Source organism: Thamnophis elegans, chromosome 3 (assembly GCF_009769535.1).
Source record: "Thamnophis elegans isolate rThaEle1 chromosome 3, rThaEle1.pri, whole genome shotgun sequence".
Classification (NCBI taxonomy): domain Eukaryota; kingdom Metazoa; phylum Chordata; class Lepidosauria; order Squamata; family Colubridae; genus Thamnophis; species Thamnophis elegans.
This window is the reverse complement of record NC_045543.1, coordinates 46,722,049-46,734,406: the sequence shown is the minus strand read 5'-3', so window position 1 is coordinate 46,734,406 and position 12,358 is coordinate 46,722,049. Positions and strand designations below refer to the sequence as shown.

The window sequence follows — 12,358 nt, the reverse complement described above, 5'->3', positions numbered from 1 at the left end:
TATGAGAAGCTATCAGGGAAGAGTGCAAATGATAATCAGGTGATTGCAGAGATGGTACAATGACTGAAATTCTAAGGCCCAGTTGTAAGTACTACTCATTTAATGTCACTGCAACTTCAAATGGTTGCTGAGCGAGTGGTTGGTAAACAAGAATCACCAGTGTACTACCTAGTATCCTTTGAGATTTGGGGTGGGTTGCAAATATTATTCAATAAAGAAACAAATTACAAGTTCCTGTTATATTGTCATGATAATTTAATCCATTAATCCTCAGTCCAGAACTACCACTGACAGAGCTTTTCTCTTACTGAAATATCGCCAAACTTACTTTTTTCTGAAAGCAAGGATCTTATTATTCTGAATGACACAATCTTCCATGCTGGACACTTGCTGTAAAATAGTCTTTTTGCTCTTCCCTTGAAAAATCAAGTTATCTTGTACTAAAGCCTTTGTTTGATCAAGCATCTCAATCCCGTAACCTCGCAAGGAGTGGATTCTGTTCTTGGTTACCTGGAGTGCATAACAGGACAGTAACATGTTATTCCTTTTCACAGTGAATATGAAGGGCCAGTTGGCTATCAAATTTAATTCAAGCAAGAAACAGTTATCTCACAAATGGATTTTTTTTTAAAATATATTTTATTCATTTTCACGTTCCATTTTACAATCACTTATATACAGGGTATTTGCTATAAGAAAAAAAAAAAAAAGAAATAAAAAAAAATTAAAAAAGAAAACACAACTCATCATTCACAACCCCACCTGACACTTCCATCCTCCATACACCCCATCTACCCCCTCCAACTTTACTTTCCTCCCTCTAACGCTCCCCTCCTACTTCCCTTTCCCCTCAAACCTTCCTTCTCCCCTTACTCCCAACACGCCCTCCTTACATTCCCCTTACTCCTTCCTTACTCCTCCCTCCTCTTTCCCTCTACCTCCCTCCTTGGTGTATTCCTTTATTCAAGTGTTGTTTATTATAATCTGATAAAAAGTAAAATAAACCAAGGAAAAAAAAATATAAAGAAAGAAAAGAGAAAAAAAAGGAAAAAAAAAAAAAAAAGAACAACCGTATATAAGTGCATTCTTGTTCTTATTGAGACTATGTTAACACCCACCCACCCACCCCCCATAAATCCCCATCCCTACTCCTCCCGACTTCCCAGGGCCCACACCTGGCACTGCCTTCTATCTAAAGTATCTTATGTTCGTATGGATTAAAAATAAAAGTAATATATTAAGGGAAAAAAAAACAGAAAAAAAAAGAAAAGAACAAAGAAAAAAGAAAAAAAAAGAAACTCTTTGTGTTAAGCTCAGCCCCCCATCTTTATCTATGCTTAAATAGTATAAGTCATTCTATCTATATTTTATTCTCGTCTCTTGCTTCTTTGTTATTTACCCCGGCCTCCTATAGACTCTCCCATTCCTCTTCCTTAACCTTGTATTCAGATAAACATTTATCCAAATTTGTATAGACATCAATATACAATCTAGCTCAAAAATAATCCCTTCTAGTAAAATTTAAGCAGCGTGGATCATTCCACATATTCAAATATTACTTTACAGAAGAATAATCAAACTTTCCCTTCTAATAGGATTTAAACAGCGTAAATAATCTTTCTTAACCTTAATTTCAAACAGTAATTCAAAATAATCTGACCAAACTTTCCCTTCTTAGTAAAATTTAAGCAGCGTGGATCAAGTATTACTTTACACAAAAATCAGTTTGCATTCTATCTTAAAATGATCCCGACCAACTTTCCCTTCTAATAGGATTTAAACAACGTAAATCATTCCGCATGCATTTTGCCCTCATCCCTTGCTTCTCTGATATTTACCACTATCAAATTTATGCAGACATTAGTTTAAAATTTAGCTCAAAATAATTTCACCAAGCTTTCCCTTCTAATAAAAATTAAATAGCATAGATCATTCCACATATTCAAATAATACTTTCAACAAGAATCAGTTTACCTTCTGTTTTAAAGTAATCTCATCCAGCTTTCCCTTCTAACAGAATTTAAACAACATAAATCATTCTGCATTCATTTTACATATATACATTCAGTATCACCCCACCAATATACGTAAATCATTCCGCATGCATTTTACCCTCATCCCTTGCTTCTCTGATATTTGCCACTATCAAATTTATACAGACATTAGTTTAAAATCTAGCTCAAAATAATTTCACCAAGCTTTCCCTTCTAATAAAAATTAAATAGCATAGATCATTCCACATATTCAAATAATAGTTTCAACAAGAATCAGTTTACCTTCTATTTTAAAATAATCTCTTCAAACTTTCCCTTCTAAGAAGATTTAAACAGCGTAAATCATTCTGCATGCATTTTACATATATACATTCAGTATCACCCCACCAATAGATTCCGCTTTTTCTACCGGAGAGAGGTCGCAAACCCCCATTCAATCCACAACTTTGGCGAATATTTTAGAATGTCTAAATCTTCAAACTCCGCTTTTCTGCTTCTCCGAGGGAGGGGGAGCTACCCCCTCCATCTTGCAGCCATGTGGTCTGTTGCTTGCCTTCTCCTTCGGCTTGTCTCTCCTCTTTTCCAAGTGAATCAGGAAGTCCCGCCTTCAAAGTCTTGTAATAGAAATCTCGAGCCTCCGAAACAGAATTGAGACGAAGTCTTTGATTCTCAAATGTGACCGTAATGCCGGCTGGGGCCTCCCATTTATATTGAATCTGATGATTTCTAAGCTCTTTAGTTAAAAAAGCATAGTCTCTTCTTGCTCTCAACATCTGAAATGGTATTTCTTTGAAGACAATCAAGTCCTGGCCATCAACTCTCAAACTATTATTGTAAAATTTTTGCATGATCGCGTTTCTGGATTCTTTTGTGGAGAAATATATAATTATGTCCCTCGGGAGCTGTCGCTGTTCCGCTACCAACGAATTCTGGCGATAGATTTTCCGAATCTGCCAATCAAAGTTAAGTCCCGGGCTTCCCACCGCATGGCTGAGGGCTTCAACAAAGGTCTGTTTCAGATTCTCTCGCTCCTTTTCGCGGAATCCTCTGACTCTTATTGCGAATGCCTTCTTATTAAAGTTTATCATAACGAGCTGTTCTTGAGTGTCTCTAATTTTTTGTTGTAATATTTGAATATTAGTAGTCAAATTAGAATTAGCCTCCTCCAAGCTTTCCAATTTATTCTCTATTTCAGCGGTATAATCTGACAGGGCAGACACGGCTGCAAACGTATTCGCCTTCATTTGGTCAATTTTAGACTTTAAATCACCATATAGCTCCAATACAAATTCCTTAATTTCTTGTTTAAAATCATTAAACATTTTAAAGAAAAATTCCTGTGTTAAGAATTCTCCAGTAGAGGGCGTAGGAGACAAGGGCTGCGATTCCAGTGTAAATTCTTTAAGTTCATTCATAGATTCTTTAGGCACATTTGTAGAGAGACGCTTCGATTTTGACCTGGGTGCCATTATAAATAAACAAATAAACAGCGCTTTCGCTCCCCTCTGTTTCCAAAAAAACAAAAAAAATTTATCTTGTTAAGGAGCGGTCTGCAGGAAGGTAAAACCAGCTACGTACATCCCCTATCAGTCACCAACGGAGAGAAATCGCCATTTTGAAGTCCGTTTAAACAAAGAAGCCTCTAAGACAAATGGTGCTGGTATTTAAGATAGTAATAAAAGCATAAATCTCACAGGAGTGGGACCCGCCCGTATTAATCCTAGCTTCAAACAACTTTGCTTTGTCCTGGGGGGGGGGGAAATCGCCTGTCTGGGGCTGCAAAAAAAAGCAGCTGAGAAGAACTGGCTGGAGATAAAAGCTCCGCTCACGCTGGATCTAATCTCTGTCCACAGCCAAAAAAAAAGAGAAAGGCTGTGAATTACGAATAGACCCTAGCACACAGAGCTACTCCCTGCCCCTTTATAGCCAAAAAGGGGTGATATCTATGATCTTATTTAGATATACAGACCAGATCTCTGAGAGGAGCTCGGTTGAGCCCTCCTCGGCGACAGGCTCCGCCCCCCCGGAAGCCTCACAAATGGATTTTTGAAGGGAAGAAAAATAGTTCTGTAATTCCTTTGGAAAAATGTGTTTTCACAGGAACTGGCAATCAGCTATTTCTCAATCTGTAGGCAGAACTGCAGGACATGGGACCATTTTAAAAACTCTGATTAGGTTGTCCAGGCAGAATAAGAGCTCAAGACTCTGATCCTCTCCTGCCATTTAAAGAATTTCCTATATTCTTAAAATACTTCAATACATAGAAACATGTAAGGCGTATTGAAAAAGTTGGAGCATCACTACGGTTGCAAAATGTTAATCAAGTGTTTTTCTTTTTCCTGCCCAAAAGCAGACCTGAGCACTCTATGGCCTGTGGGCCACTTCCAGCCCGTTACAACCTATCAGCTACACCTGACCCTTTGGTTGTCTCTATATGGACTGCAATGGTGCCCCTATTGGTTCGGCTCTCTGCAACAGTCCCAGTTTCCCATGGGGCTTGTTGAGAAATTTAATTGCCACCTGGGGGGCCTTTATCTATTGTTCAAGGGGACAAATGTACTCAGGGCATATCCCATAGCTCTATCATTGCCCTGCTTGACTTTTAACATTACCAGTTGGCATGTTGAGAAGCCAAACATCAGTATCTAGCACAGCAGTGGGTTTCTGCCAGCATTACTACTGGTTCACTCCATGCGCATGCGCAGTTGCCTGTAAATAGGTCTGTGCATGCGCAGAACATAAAAAATATCAGAAAAACATGCTGCAGCAACCAGGAAACCTGTTCGGGGGCATGGAGAGCCTGCCGTCCCTACAAGTCGGCAACCCAGTCACAATTTCCACTACCGGTTCACTTGAACTGGTGCAAACTGGCAGCAACCCACCTCTCATCTAGCATCAGCTTTATTTCCCATGCTCCTTCTGTCCTCACAATAATGTTTTTGTCCATGTCACATTCTTAGGAGAAAAATAAAGGGTAAGTGGCTACAGTTTGGTCCACCAGAAGTCCCTGCCAGACAGACAAATACTAGATGGGATTTTGTAGGAAATCACGGGGAGGTGAATAAATGTGGCAACAAGGAACATCCTTACCTATTTGCCTTCTGGAAAATACATATATGCAGGCAGTATGCCTGTTCTAGCAACTAGTGCAGAAGCAGAAGTGGATGGGGGCCCAGACTCGTCTCCCGCCCTGGAGTGAATGGTACACGTGGCCTGCCGGGAAGAATGGGGGCCATGGGGGAGGGGGGGTCTACGGGGATGAGGGGATATCAGAGCATTTTGGTTACGACTGGGAGGGGCAGATATGACGGGAGCTATAGGGCTAGCCATTACCGGGGAAGAAGGACTCGCTACATTACAGCGATTCCTTGTTCCGGCCCCTCAAGCTCAACTCAAGGACCTGGTGGCAGAGGAGTACAGGGCCCTGGTCTCAGGTTGTTGCTGCTAAATGCCAGGTCGGTTGTGAACAAAGCTCCCCTCGTCCGGGATTTAATATTAGACGAAGAAGCAGGCCTGGCATGTATAACCGAAACCTGGCTGGGCCAGGAGGGAGGAGTCCCACTCTCAGAAATGTGCCCAGATCGGTTTCAGGTGCTCCATGACACCAAAGTATCATCCTGTCTCCAACCTTCCTTTTTTAGGGAAGGTTGTTGAGAAGGTGGTGGCGCTTCAACTCCGACGGACCTTGAATGAAATGGATTATCTAGACTCCTTTCAGTCCGGTTTCAGGCCTGGGTACAGCACGGAAACTGCTTTGGTCGCCCTGACCGATGATCTCTGGCGGGCCAGGGATAGAGGACATTCCTCTATCCTGGTGCTTCTTGACCTTTCAGCGGCCTTCGATACCATCGACCATGGTATCCTTCTGCGACGCCTAGGGGAGGTGGGAGTGAGAGGCACCATTTTACGGTGGTTCTCCTCTTACCTCTCTGACAGGTCGCAGTCGGTATTGGTCGGGGGGGGGCAAAGGTCCCCTCAAATGTGGTGTGCCACAGGGCTCGGTCTTGTTCCCCCTCCTATTTAACATCTACATGAAGCCGCTGGGTGAGATCATGCGAGAGCACGGGGTAAAGTACCATCAATACGCGGATGATACTCAACTGTATCTTTCTGCCCCTTGCCAGCTCAGTGTAGTGGCGGACAGGATGTGCCGATGCCTGGAGGCTGTTAGGATCTGGATGTGGGTGAACAAACTTGTGCTCAATCCCGATAAGACTGAGTGGCTTTGGATGCTGCCCCTGAAGGACTGCTTAGACAGTCCATCCTTAACCCTGGGACGTGAAAATTTACGTCCCTCAGAGAGGGTCCGCAATTTGAGGGTCCTCCTGTATTCGCAGCTGAAACTGGAACATCATCTATCGGCTGTGACCAGGGGGGCCTTTGCACAAGTACGTCTGGTGCACCAATTGTGGCCCTATTTGGATCGGGAGGCACTTCAAACGGCCACTCACACCCTTGTCACCTCGAGGCTAGATTATTGCAATGCGCTCTACATGGGGCTACCCTTGAAAAGCGTTCGGAGACTGCAGTTAGTCCAGAATGCAGCCGTGCGAGCGATATTGGGTGCACCAAGGTACACCCACGTTATACCTGTCCTCCACGAGCTGCACTGGCTACCAATTGGTCTCCGGACGCAATTCAAGGTGTTGGTTATCACCTTTAAAGCCCTACATGACTTAGAGCCAGAGTACCTTCGAGACTGCCTACTGCCACATACCTCCCCGCGGCCAGTAAGATCCCACAGACTGGGCCTCCTTCAGATGCCATCAGCCAGACAGTGTCGGCTGGCGGGCCCTCGGAGGACAGCCTTCTCTGTGGCTGCTCCGACTCTTTGGAACCAGCTATGCCCAGAGATCCGGACCATACCCACTCTCATGGCCTTCAGGAAAGCTGTAAAAACTTGGCTGTTCCAGCAGGCCTGGGGCTGTTGACCTCACTGTTGAGGTCCAGCCCCGATTAGAAAGAATGTATGAGATGTTGCTGTTTTAAACCATTCTTTCGTTTGTGTTTTGTTATGTGGGGTTTTTTTTCTTTCTCTTTATTTTTGTAAGCCCCCCAGAGTCCTTTGGGATTGGGCGGCATATAAATGTGGTTAATAAAATAAATAAAATAAAATAAATATTTGTCAGTGAGTAAATTCTCCCCCATGACAAAGGTTCCTTATATATATATTACTGAGGAAGGATGGGACATTATCTGATTTTTAATGACAGGGGAGGACAATTGTTCTTTATTTTAGGATTAATGCTAATTTTTGCATTTCCTTCCACTAAATGAGGGGAAGCTATATCAGCAAGATTAAATTGATGCAGTTGAGGAGAGTTCTAGGAGATAGAAGAAAAGGCTATGAAACTATATGTCTATGGAGATTCTCAGTCATCCAGATCATGGTTGCCCCAAAGGTGCTTTTTCAAAAGACAACTGGATTTTCTTTCTTTTTTCTTGAAGATGTTTTGCTTCTCATCCAAGAACTGAACAAGCTTCTCGGATGAAAAGTGGAACATCTTCAAGGAAAAAAGCAAAGAAATTCCAATTGCCTTTTGAAAAGCACCTTTGGTGCTATGAAACTATATCACAGCCTTGGAATTGGGAGAGCTGCAAAATCAGATTTCCAATGCATTTGGTGGTAGGATTCACACAACTCAGAATCCAACCCTTTTTGACTCCTTTGTACCTACCATTTCTTGGTGCCAGCATAGAATTAATGTTCTATAATAATTCTCCCTAAAGCATTTCTCCTCCAAGGAATGGTCCAAAATGTTTACTTGTTGGCATCTTCTCTTGGGAAAATAATGGATCTTGGCCAAAATCCAAGTAGTGGCGGCATCAAATGAGTCTCAGGTTTCTCACTGATGTTATCCAGTGGAGGATGAGCATTACAAGATTCAGAGATATGATTTCAACTGCCAATCTGGCTGGGAAATTCATGGAGGGACTTTGAATCAGCCACCCACCTTAATCTTGCCAACTTCACAATGAGAGCATCCCTTTTTGGAGAAAGGAGGCAATACTACTAGTTATACTAATAAGCCTGTTCCTTTTTTAAGCACCCACCTTCATGTCGGCTGCCTGCAAGAGTCGGAGGCCACATCCCTGATTTCCTAGGACGTCATTCTCCGTGATGACCCCATCGCCCTTGGAGCTAATGCCATGGCTGCTGTTGTCATAGATCCCATTGCCACGGAGTTCCACCCGGCACTCGGCTTCCACCAGGACTCCCCCAAGGCTATTGCAAGAAATGCTGTTATTTGTCATTCGGGTGAGTTGCGAGCTTTGAAACACGGCAACCCCGTAGTCATGGTTGGCGTGGATGGCATTTCCAATGATATTCAGAGCTTCGCTGCTTTTGACATACAAGCCAGCAGCTATGGGGAAAAAAGAGAAGAGAATACAGAGGGGAATCAACTCTCTTAACAAAAATAAAACGGGGAGAGAAAGCCGAAGTAGACCGGCATACAGTCTCAATAAATTCCCTAGTTGATATCTATATTTAAAATAGATGGTTGGCCTTTCTTAAATGGAACAAATGCAAAAATATTTTTTGCCAAATGGCAAAAAAATAGCCATAGCCGTGCATTGCAGGGTGTGAGATCACTGAGGAACAAGGAATTTCAGGCAGCTATTGAGTGTACTTTGGGTGCAGTAATAGGGCAGCAAGGTACAGGCACTACAATCAACCAAAAAAAGAGGCAAAGAGTATGTAGTGTAGTCATTGTCATCATCATCTTCCCTACTGTAAGATCAGCATCACAGTCTACAGCTTAACTCTCTGCTTCTATTACAATTCACACAGTTCAGCAATGAAAACTGCATAGCCCCAGTTGAGACTCACTGAAAAGTCAAGAAATGCAATCTTTTCTTTGGCATGCCTTATCAATTCTTGGCCTACACACACATACGCACACAAACACACATACACACAATTTCAGATGGCAACCCAAATGCCTATATGAAGTCAGTCAATGAAACTTAAATGAACTCTTCCCCAACTTCATATAAAATTGAAAATAAAATGATAATTACAAATTATTTACTATTCAGTTTAGACTAAAACTGGATCAAAAGCAGAAAACAACCCGCCCACCCCCCCATGTGCACTAGAAATTAGCATATGGTTTATCCGCACTAGTATCATGCAGCAGGCTAACATGTTTTGCAAAGGATTATGACAGCTCTCTACATTATTGTGTTTTTGCAGGGACTTTGCACAAATTATTAAGTGGTAGCCCCTTTAAGGTTTCCTTCATATTAAGCTGGTGTATCCAATTTTGCTAGGACTCACCTCCGTTATGGTTAATGTTGTTTGACTCCACAAGAGCCACATTGATGGGCCGCTGGGAAGTCAAGCGTTCATCCTCACTCTCCAGGTCATTCTCCCAGTTGACTGCTTCTCCTTCTTCATTGAAGTTCTCATTGCCTCCTTGGTTGACAAGATAATCATTAGCATCGTCTTTGCGGCAAAACACTGCGATGCCATAGATGCTATTGTGCCCTATTTGGTTGTTGGTAACATGGGGAAGGCTGGACGACATTATCCAGACACCACAGCCCTTATTACCTACAAGAGAAGCATGGAGAGTTGTCATGTTTCCTTTCAAATTATGTCAGAGATTTGGCACTAGAACCGAGAAGCATTTTGGTTCAAGTTAGTTTAGTTAGCTTACTTTATTGCATTGAAATCTCATACAACGAAATTAAATGCCATCTTCAGTCTACATCATACATAAGAAAACTATAAAAACAAAACAAAAACACACATTCTTCGCTTTCTATACAATACAGCTCAAGTATCCTGCGCTTACTAGCAACGGAAATCTTGAGGCTCAGGAATGGAAGACATCCATTTCTAAAGCTGGATTCAGGTATCAAAAACCAGAGGTCTTTATCCTATTTTGAGCTATTGGAAGGCTTGAACACTTTATCATGCACAGATTTGTTCAGAAACCCTGCAGGTGTGGAAGAGAAATCTCCATGGGAAAAAGGCATGAGTTCCGCCTGCTCTTGTGACAATTATCTTCACCACAAGCCACAGAAGAATGAGATAACCTAAGTGTTCAGTGCACCAAATTCACAGGATGTCATACAATTTAGATTAAAAATGTCTTTTGGATCTTCATGTTCTGCAAGAGAATTGGCAGCTACTCAGGCCAAATTCGAATTACATTGATAGGCTCAAAATGGTTCCAGGTAGCATTAAAAAAAAACCCTGCATTTTTCAAATATATCCCGCATTGCATCTGGAAAGGGGATTTAGAAAAGGCTTGCCATAAATGGTGTTTCCTTCTACAAGTCCTTTTCCTCGTTCTCCGATAACCACTCCATCTGAATAGCCACAGCAGATCAGGTTACTCCTGAGGACAGGATCTCCCCCACGCCGGATGTCTGCACCTCCCCATTGGTTCTCTCGGATCACGTTTTCTAAAGTGTGGTAGGAAAATCAGTCAATGAAGAATTACTGAAAAGCCATCTTCAAGAAGAATCCAGCGTTTGATTTCTAAAGATGTCCTAGGTGGAAATTCCATCAAGCCAACTCGATACCATTTTTCTTTATGCCAAATCTGCACTATTTTGATTATTTAAGATTGCTAGAGATAGGCTAGCCCAGGGATTGGCAACCTTAAACACTCAAAGAGCCATTTGGACCTGTTTTCCACAGAAAAGAAAACGCCAGGAGCCACAAAACCCTTCCCGTACCTGATTATTTCCTGAAAGGCCATAGAACTAGCATATGTAGTTGAACTAAATGTTCAGTTTTCTTCTGAAACTTTTCTTTTCTTGGATTTTCCCACTCCCAGCAGCCAAAAAGCTCAATAAATCATGTGCCTGCAGGTATTACACATTGGGGGCTTTGACGCATATTTTGAGAGAAAGGGAGCCGCAGCAGAGAGATGAAAGAATCACATGCGACTCCAGAGCCGTGGGTTGCTGACCCCTGGGCTAGCCTATCATTACAAAGTGGAGTTCAAAGCTCTGTGGCAGCCACAGTCAAGAGAAGACCAGCAGGGAAACACCATAAAACAGAATAGCAAAAATTCTAATTTGTCAATACTCATAGCCTCTCATAGTGGGGGGAAATTAAAATATTGGGATTTGGGAGAGGCATTTTGGGAGGGTGGGATTCTTTAAATCTGACAAAGGCTTAATACACCACTGCATACCTTAAAAAAAATTCTTATCTCTGAAAATATTGGGCAAATCTTTGTTTCCTCCTTTTGCATTTTAAACTGTCCATTCCCCTACTCCACCACCACCCCTATCAGCCAAAAAAGGACTCTGTACTCTGGCATTTTTACTTTTTCAGGAAAGGGAAAGGGAAAGGGAAAGAAGGAAAAGGAAAAGGAAAGGAAAGGAAAGGGAAAGGAATTAGGTTTCCTTTTCTGACCTAGTTCTGAAAACCTAATAGTGGTGGGTTTCAAAAATTTTTAGAACCTCTTCTGTAGGTGTGGCCTGCTTTGTGGGAGTGACTTGCCGGCAATGTGACCAGGTAGGAGTGGCTTGCTGGCCATGTGACTGGGTAGGAGTGGCTTGGCAGTCATGTGACTGGGTGGGCATGGCCAACTTGTAAAATGTGGTGAAACTCACTTAACAACACTCTTGCTTAGCAACCAAAATGTTGGCTCAGAAATTCTGGCATTTGAAGCATGCAAGTCTCAAAGCTGTCAAGTTACAAGACCCTTGGACCTCTAACCCTTTAGAAAAAAAAACCCAGGGGTGTTCAAACTTGACAGCTTTAAAACCTGTGGACTTCAACTCCCAGAATTCCTCCTCCAGTCATGTTGGTTCAGGAACTCTTGCATTGAAGCACGCAAGTCTTAAAGCTGTCAAGTTATAAGACCCTTGCACCCCTAACCCTTTAGAAAAAAAAAACCAGGGGTATTCAAACTTGATAGCTTTAAGACTTGTGGACTTCAACTCCCAGAATTCCTCTCTCGCTCTTCATCTTGATGATGTGCAGATGGGCGGGGGGAGGGAGCTGGAACCAGGTCTAAACGGCACTGTAGATTTGTGGAACCTCTTCCATAGAAGAGGTTAGAACTGGCAGCAACCCACCCCTGGTCTTGGTATACCATTTGGGAATTTGGGATAGGAACGCAGCCTGTAGCCTTTGCAAAATTGTAAAGGCAGGCAACACACCATCTGCGGGCTCCACACAGCACTTATTTTTAGCACTTTACTCCCAGGAGTAGGTACAGCTAACTGTTCAGACCTGACATGATGTCTTCAATCATACCTACTGTTGCTTTCTAGGCAGAGTTCAAAGAACATCTAGAAAAGGTCCCCTATCTGCCTCAAAAGTTCACAAAGGAAGCAATAGGTGAGGCTGGCAACCAGACAAGAGAAAGCATCACAACATGTCTTTGTTC

At 42.4% G+C, this 12,358-nt stretch overlaps 1 protein-coding gene across 1 annotated transcript in view; it reads right to left on the bottom strand.

Annotated features, from left to right (window-relative positions):
- Positions 1–12,358, bottom strand: part of FBXO10 (F-box protein 10) — a 52,028-nt gene that overhangs the window by 2,423 nt on the left and 37,247 nt on the right. Inside the window, exons 7-10 of the mRNA XM_032214326.1 lie at positions 10,260–10,412; positions 9,277–9,552; positions 8,049–8,359; positions 329–510 (exon numbers count right to left, since the gene is read on the bottom strand). Of these exons, the coding sequence (XP_032070217.1) occupies positions 329–510; positions 8,049–8,359; positions 9,277–9,552; positions 10,260–10,412 (922 nt within the window). The remainder of the gene's footprint in view (positions 1–328; positions 511–8,048; positions 8,360–9,276; positions 9,553–10,259; positions 10,413–12,358) is intronic.